This window comes from Squalius cephalus (genome assembly GCF_949319135.1).
Source record: "Squalius cephalus genome assembly, chromosome: 19".
In the NCBI taxonomy this organism is placed as follows: domain Eukaryota; kingdom Metazoa; phylum Chordata; class Actinopteri; order Cypriniformes; family Leuciscidae; genus Squalius; species Squalius cephalus.
The window spans coordinates 19746698-19755656 of NC_137140.1; the positions used below are offsets into that span (position 1 = coordinate 19746698).

Consider the following 8959-nt stretch of genomic DNA (forward strand, 5'->3'; position numbering starts at 1 on the left):
AACTTCAAAATAAAAGTCACCTGTAAGACTAACTCTAGTTGTAAGACTAACCCAATTTACAATAAATAATGCATTTTAAAGAATTATGTAATACTGAACACCTTCTTTAACCGTTTGCTAGAATTATACAGATAAATCCTTAAAAAAAAACGTCGTTTATACTCAATTAATCCTAATTTACTTATGTATATTATTCCTTGGATATCACAGTAAAATAAACTGTATGGCCTCCGCCTTTATTAAATTGTATTTATGTCATAAATAAAATGTAAAAAAGTGATAATTTGCTTAATAAAACCCAATGGAAAGTTGCAGGCCATAAAGTAACTAATTGTGTGTGTGTGTGTGTGTGTGTGTGTGTTTGTTTTCATTTACTATCATGCAATTGTGGGGAAAAGGGAATGATAATCCAAAAATAAATGCATGTGTATTTTTTCTTTTGTTTCATTTAATGCAATAAAGAATACTTTGAAATTCACAATTTTATCATTTGAATCAATCCAGTTAGTTATTGTCTCTTACTTATTGTCTCTGTGTTTCCATACTGTTTACATATATCGTGATCTTCATTTATAAGTACAATCTTAATAATCCATTAATAAACCTTTCAAAAGGGTAAACTGGAATTAAACAGTTCTGGTCATGTTACTTTTTACACCAGCCATGCAAACACGTTCAGTAAGTTCACTATATAAGTTCCACAATGTTAAACAAGCTGAAACACTCGTACTTTGATATGTGTGTTTATTTATAAATGAGGTTGTCATAATGTCAATGCAGGAGTCTTCATATCAAATTTTCAGTACACCATATAGTTCAGCTCTGTAATTTTAAGAGAGGAGGAGTTCAGGCCTTTATTAATGCTCAAATTGATCTTAAGGTTAGTTCACTACAGCAGATATTGATATCAATACCTCCAATAATTTACATGTTCAATGCACAATCATGACGTCTACAGACCAAACAGCAGTTTGACTGGAAACAACATTCTTGGAAATTCTTAACTTTTGCATATTTAAAATTTAACATGGAAAAGATGGTTCCACAAAACCTCGTACGTCAGTGAGGTGTCAACATACATCACTTTTTGTGTGTTAAAGTAACAGTGCGAGGGATACATTTGTTACACTCTATCAATATTCAGTTTTAACTTTACAGTCCAACAAGCAAGTCCTTCTTTTTCCCGGCATTTCAGACAAAACAGAGAACAACCAGAATAACCTTCATTAGGTCGCAGGTAAAAATTCTCTTTTCCACTTCCACCGTTTGAGTCTTGAGTCTTGTGATCCTCGATAAACCTGCCAGTCCACTGTCAACATGCGTCTGTATCTTCGATGTCTCATCCCAACAGCAACAACCTGCAGTGCGTGAGGACGGGGGAGCACTTTGTCCATTACAAAAATGTGGTTCCTTTCTTTCAGCTTCTTGCTTCTGTTTCGCACTCCCGTTTTACATAGAAAGATGAATATAAATGCTTTAGGGGAGTTGTCTGTTGTAATCCTGCAAAATAAAGAAAACGAAAACAAACTTTAGCAAAAGAAGTTCCATTAGAATAAGGGAAAAAAGTGAATGTGAGATTTTTTCTGCCATGAGCACCCAAGGCTGCATTTATTTAATCTTAAAAACAGTAATATTGTGAAATATCACAATTTTAAATAACTGCTTTCTCTTTAAGATATTTTAAATTCATTCATTACTTTAGTAAATTCATTACTCTAATCTTCAGTGTCACACGATCTTTCAAAAATCCTTGTAATATGCTGATTTGTTCCTCAAGAAACATTTCTTATTATTATCAATGTTGAAAACAGTTGTGCTGCTTAATATTTTTGTAGAAATCATGATACATTATTCTTAAAGTTCAAAAGAAATCTTTTGTAACATTATAAATGTCTTTACTGTCACTTAATGCATCCTTGCTGAATTTTTAATAATAAATTATTATTAATTATTAATAAATTGATTCATAAATACCATTACGTTTCTTGGGGGTTATACCATATCACATTATACAACCTGAACTAATCGTGCCTTGTCATAAAATGTCACACTGATATTAGAGTTATTGGCATTTACTGTTGATATCAATAACCGATAATTCTTTATATTTGACCAATCTAAATCCAAGTTTTTATATAATTTTTGGGAGCCTGATTACAAAAACAAAAGTCTCACCATTAAAAGACATGTCCCAAGCAAACAAAAAAAAGTACAGTAGCCTAGTTTGAACCAGTGCAAGTTTTAAAATTAATTCAAACAATTCAAAACCATCATGACGAACAGTGCGCATCTGAAGCGTCTCAGCTGAAGGAAATAATCCATTATTTATTGGCTTTAAAATATTGGCCAAATATTCTTATTTGACCGATGACAATAATTAAAAAAATGAACATATACTGTATCGGCCAATACCGATATGATGGCCGCTATATCGTGTATCCCTAATTTAAACTGTCCTTGTCAATCATTTTGTCACAGTTAAAATACTCCGCGTTCAATTTAATTTAGTTCCCTACTGTATCGGAGAGAAATATAGTAACACATTGATCTTCCAGTCGTGGTTCTTTCATGCGGAGACTCTCCTCAAGTATTTGCATGATGATGCATTTAAAAGTTAATGCCCAAACGTATCTTTATAAAAGTTCACACTGCTGTTGCAGATGAAATATAATGTTGATAACACTGAATAAATATCTTTTTTATCAGGTGAGATACTGATTATTAATCACTCAAACCCAATCTTCGGTCTTGCACATCCGCCATATTTGTGTGTTTGTAGTTGTAGTCGAATCCTCATTCAACGTGCAATGGGTTGTGGGCAATATTAGCCATTATGCAGTGTGCATTGTAGAGCATCTTCAGAATACTCATTTCAACATACTTTGATTTGGAACACACTAATGCTAATTTCAAATAATATTTAGGACGGATAGTATGCGAATTGGGTACAGCAACTGACACAGTTATGTGGGTCTGCAGGGGTCCTCTCTATGATATCATTTCCTGTTTTTTTCTTTCCACATCACTTTGATCTGGTGGATAAACATATTTATAATATAAATATATATATATATATTTATATATATATATATATATATATATATATATATATATAAATATTTATTTAGAAATGCTTCACTGCTAATTTTATGCCAAAAAAAACGTTTTTTTTAAGACTTTCATGCTTTTAATGGTTATTTTTTTACAGTTGTATTCCCTTGACATTTCTGACTTTTTCATTTTAATTCAGAAATTAAAAACATGCTTATCATAGAAGAGGACATCAAGTCATTGGGATTCATTCATGAAACGTTCGTAAATATACAAGCAAATTCGGAGTAATTTGCGCGTAAAATTGACCTTTATGAAAACTCTCCTCCGGATTCACAAACGATTCGTATACCACAGCTTCGGTAGATAAACGAGTGTACATTACTGAATTCCAAACATTAATAATTAGCATAATTCCTGCCCATGAGTTACAACTACGCAAATTACATGTCCAGGAACGCTGTGGAATCTTCTGGACTTCCTTCTCAGGTTTGGCTCCAGTATATTGCATAAATGCTAAAGAGACTAATTGGCCATATGCCTAGCAATATATATTCAATTATCGTGTGTCCACCAAAGCATTTTAGCCAGCTAAACATGCCTGATGCTCTTTTGAAAACGGCCAGCTGAGATGCTTTGGTTGCTATGATACAGAATATCCATGGCAGTAATGTCTAAATAATGTCTAATAATGTAAGTATCTCATTTCTCCATTGTTGTTCAGCCGTTGTACAAGTAGGATGATTGGTCGATGTAGTATTTGTCCCGCCCCCTCCTCCACTGTGATTGGACGGCTGGGTAAAAAGTGACAGTAACGAGTGCTGCCTAATACCCAAAGTTGAACAGTTAAAAAAACAAAAACGGGGCAAATCAACTCGTGAAATATTATTATGGTGCATAGTGCATCAAAATGCAATGTCATCGGTTTGCCTAAATTAGAACACAGAATGTTCAAATGTTTTACACATGGTATAGCAGGGGTGTATTCGAGGGGTGTATAGCAGGGAGCAGGTGTACATTTCTGTCGTACCAACTAACATTTTGAAAATACAAAACATTTTGTGAGTCTGAAAATTTACATCAGAACAGCTTTTACGAACGATTTACAAAAAACTTGTTCCGCTCGTGTTTCACAAATGAGGCCCAATGTGTGTATGAACTGCAGGATCCAGACAAAAAAACCACTAACCTCCTAAAAACAGTAAATGAGAGTGAACTTGCAGAGCTCATTTCCCCATGTGTTCGAATGGAACGCTGACCTGTGCGAGAGAGACAGAGAGGTCAGAGCAAAATTAAATATCAAGGGAATTAAGCAAAGAACTAGTCCGTGAACGGAAACCTGTGGGGGAGTGATGCGGATCTGATCGTGACGGAGAGGGAGGTCAGGGGAGGCATTGGCAGGAGCACCGCGGTGCAGCCGTAAACACACTCTCCGTTCCCGCTCAGCTCCTCGGCCTGCTCTTGGAGATGCATTCCCTGAGAGACAAAACAACAGGTAAGAAGAGTTTTAAGTGCTGATTTCGAATACCAACAACACAGAAGGTCATAAGAATACAGTTCCATAAGGAAAAGAAACCATATCCTTCAAAAATAACCTGCTCATAAATAGAACAGACATCAATAACGCCTCCGCTCATTCTCAGACTCACCAGACTGTGGCACGCGGGAGGCAGGTGTTGAGCTGGCCGGGTCTGGGCCATTGCGGACCCTGTTAGGGGCCGGGAGGTTGGGGCCAGTTGGCAAAGCACGAGCCGCAGAACCCGGAGCTCCACCGCCGGTCCTCTCATCCCTCTCTTCTCCCTCTCCTCTCTGCTCCTTGTCTTTATCCTCTGCTGTCCTGCTGGCGCCCTGACACAGGCAGAGAAACCCACAAGGTTAGCAATATAATGCACACTTGAACTGCATTAGATAATGCATAATGTTTAAAAACCTACAAATTTCAGCATGTTCCAGTCAAACACATAGTCGTATGAAAATCCCTGTCTGTGGAAAAGGTTCCTGAACAGCTGTCTCAGGTAGGAGTAGTCAGGCTTGTCATCAAATCGGAGAGAGCGGCAGAAGTTCATGTAGGTTGAAAATTCAGCTAGAGACGTGAGGAAAAAAAGAAAAGAGTTGAGAGAAATGAAATTTCTATGATTTTCTAGCTGATTAAATCGCATCTACTCACATGGATAGCCCTTACAAAGAACTTCAATAGGGGTTGACATCTTTTTCTCACTGATTCGCTCATACTTCTGCCTTTTAGTGGCCGCTTTGAGGCCTTGCCAGGGAAGAGAACCCAAGTTAAAGTACATGAGAACATAGCCAAGGGACTCGAGATCATCCCGCCGGGATTGCTCTGTGGAAACAGAAGGTACATTTAGAATAACCCAAAATATAGAGTCCGTTTTTATCAACACAATGCATTTTAGTGGCCCTCTGCTGCCCTTACCAATGCCCAAATGAGTGTTAATGGAGGCATAGCGGGCAGTGCCAGTCAGGTTCTTATTCTCACGATACGGGATGTGCTGATGTGTGCGGGCGTCACGATACTTCTTAGCCAAGCCAAAGTCTATGATGTAGACCAGGTTTCCCTTCTTGCCAAGCCCCATCAGGAAATTATCAGGTTTAATGTCTCTGTGAATGAAGTTCTTGGAGTGGATGTACTCGATTCGGCTAATCTGGAAAGAATAAACATGAAACAGATCAGAAAAAATCTAATCAAAAATCTACTTCTATTTTAATTTATAATAACTTTCTTTTTTCTAGGTTAAAATTATGCTTAACAACAACATAATTACAATTTGATTTATTGAGGTTTTATAGTTTTTCTGAATATTCATTACATATGCGAAAACTAAAGCAGGGGACACGCTTAACGACTAGCTGAAACATTCTAAGACTGAACTGAACACACTTTCAGACTGTTTCCAACGACTGCAGCAGATTTTAAACACCAACTGTGAACACCGACTGAACGCAGCTGTCTCTGACTCGCCGCATTTGGGCATGATCAGTCGTAAGTTTCAAATTACATTCATAACCGGCCTTACAGTCGTTAAGTGTGTCCCCGGCTTAATCTGCAGCCAGATTATTCAAATGATAAACTAGATTGAATTTATTTTATATAAATTATATACATTTTATAATCATTATTAAATAATTTTTACATGCATTTATGATCCTAGGGCAGTGATTCGCAATGAAGTACCCTCAACACTTCACATGTTTGATGTCTCTCTTATCAAACACACATATTTATCTTGGAGCAGAGGTGCTCCAACTCTTATGTCCTGCAGAGTTTAGCTCCAACCCCAATTAAACACCCCTGAACCAGCTAATCAAAGTCTTACTTGGCATACTAGAAACTTACTAGTGTTGAGCTAAACTCTGCAGGACAGTGGCCCTCCAGGAGCAGGACTGGAAACCACTTGCTGCGTCCCAATTCATATATTCATTTTATGCCCTGGAAGTATGTGCTGTTTCAACGGACCGCTCTGTCACTTAGTTACGTGAATCCTGTCAAAGTTTAAACTGTCCTTGTCAATCATTTTTTCACAGGCAAAATCCTCCACATTCAATTTAATTTAATTTCCTGCTGTATCGAAGAGAAATATAGTAACACATTGATCTGCCAGTCGTGGTTCTTTCATGCGGAGACTCTCCTCATGTGTTTGCATAATGATGCATTTAAAAGTCAATGACCAAACGTATCTTTATTTGAATCTATATAAAAGTTCACACTGCTGTTACAGATTAAATATAATTTGGACAACATTCAATAATTATCTTTTTATCAGGTAAGACACTGATTATTGATCACTCAAACCCAATTGTCGCACATCCGCCATCTTTGTAGTTTTTTTTACTTTTTTATTCGCGTTTGCAGTTCTAATCGAATCCTCTCCAACGCGCAATGAGTCTTGGGCAATATTAGCCATTATGCAGTGTGAATGGATCTGCACTTCGGATTCTAACCGGAAATAGTATCTTTGGAATACTCATTTCAACATACTACGATTTGGGACACTAATTTTGATTTCGAATACTATTTAGGATGGATATTATGCGAATTGCGACGCAGCACCCTGTGCTGTAGTATTTCCTAATGAGCTGATGAGTTAAATCAGGTGTTTGATAAGTGAGACTTGTAAACTATGTAGTGCTGGATGTACTCAAGAACCAGGATTGGGAACCACTGTCCTAGGGCATTGAAGGTGGTTACCAAGTCATTGCTATACAATTGCTATGGTATTCTAAGTGGTTTTGACGATGTTCTGGGTGGTTGTTTTGTGGCCCACCTGCGAGCTTCTATGATTTTACGATACTTATATATGGCAATGTAAATCTATAGGATTTTTGCCCTATTTTCTCCACCATGTCTCATTACTTACAAAAGTAACACTCCTCAATAAGACACAAGGTATCATGTCGCAACAAATAGTGCAGAACCCTAAGTATGAGCAATAATATGGATTTGTTCTTCTAGATTTTGTTTATACACGCAATTACCATCTGGTCTGCCAGCAGCAGGACAGTTTTAAGAGTGAATTTCCTTGAGCAGAAGTTGAACAGGTCCTCCAAGCTCGGACCCAGGAGCTCCATCACCATGACATTGTAGTCCCCTTCAGCACCACACCATTTGATCGAGGGAATACCCACTAAGGTTGAAAGGAGATTGAAGAGATATTTCTATAAATCCATATACGCAACATCAGGAAGAAAACTGACGGAGATCATTTCTCACCTCCACCTTGCATCATCTTATAGAACTTGCTCTCAATATGTAATTGTGGATGTTTAGTCTTCACACTCTCCAGTTTAATGGCTACCTCCTCTCCTGATGTGATATTTGCTCCTGGAAGATTTGATTTTTTTACAACATCAGGGAACAACACTTTTATGAAATCTAGATCAGTATGCAAATGTCAATAATATTTTTACCCAAGTAAATATCACCAAAGGAGCCACTTCCGATCTTTCGCCCAAGACGGTATTTACTCCCAACACGTAACTCCATGATTCCTTCTCTAAAAACAGCCTTAGAATCATAAAAACAGATATTATTATGATGTAGATGTCTCCTTAAACAATTACATTTCAGCATTTTAGCACAGGAATGCTAACTTCAGCATTTAACATCATGATCTTCACTAGCTCAGATTTAATTCACATTTTCAGACAGAAAAGCACTGGCAGTCATGCATCTGACATCTGACATCTGAGTCATGTGATGTGTGATCCGAACACAGATGCTGTTCAATTCCCACGAACTTGCAATGAAGAGGTTAATTTTTAATCTTAGCATCATCGCAGATCATCAATGTGCAAACTATGAACGTTCCAATAAGGAATATATTGAAAACGACTCATTTTAATGAGTGTTTTACGGCGTTTGCATAATTGAACGCACAAGACGAATCTGTCTTCAGTGGTTTTCAGCCAATTTTGTAGCAGCCGCACCCAAGACCATGTTGATCCCGAGGTTTCACAAACAAACTGTTAATAGTGGAGGCATTTACATGTATTCAGGGCCGCTAAATGAATCTTAAACACTCATGTCCTGATATGACCTTAAAGCAGGAACATATTTCTTACCTAACGTGAGGGTGGTGGAAAAGTGAGTCTGGTCGACAGGCTTGCGCTCGTAAGACAGGACCCTGGACAGCGAAGAGTGCAAGCGTAATTTTAAACGTCGCATCACAAACGTAATTCCAACCACTGCTTTCCTCCTCAGATTTCTAAATCCTTGCGTTCATATCTCTGCACATGGATTGACCTACTTGCATTAGCGGGCTAGCGAGTAGCAGCCTCCCTTGTTTTGTATCCCAGCGTACTTCTCACAGAAATGATGTCATTCACAAACTAGCGGAAGGACCCGGATCACTTCAAGGGGCCGCGCGCTTGACGTGCGTACGCAGCCATTCTC

At 37.7% G+C, this 8959-nt stretch overlaps 1 protein-coding gene across 2 annotated transcripts; it reads right to left on the minus strand.

Annotated features, from left to right (window-relative positions):
• Window positions 1–445: 445 nt before the first annotated feature.
• On the minus strand, window positions 446–8890 carry csnk1e (casein kinase 1, epsilon). 2 transcript variants are annotated; one of them, XM_079850750.1, is made up of 12 exons: window positions 8814–8890; window positions 8629–8690; window positions 7975–8071; window positions 7778–7888; window positions 7543–7691; window positions 5483–5711; window positions 5219–5389; window positions 4986–5134; window positions 4701–4899; window positions 4391–4527; window positions 4241–4310; window positions 446–1500 (listed from the first exon to the last, which is right to left on the minus strand). In XM_079850750.1, exons 3-11 carry the CDS (start codon window positions 8048–8050, stop codon window positions 4278–4280), a joined length of 1254 nt encoding a protein of 417 aa, XP_079706876.1. In that variant the 5' UTR covers window positions 8051–8071; window positions 8629–8690; window positions 8814–8890; the 3' UTR covers window positions 446–1500; window positions 4241–4277. The 2 variants fall into 2 exon arrangements, with proteins under 2 accessions (XP_079706876.1, XP_079706875.1); XM_079850749.1 differs by having other exon boundaries at window positions 5219–5711.
• Window positions 8891–8959: the final 69 nt, after the last annotated feature.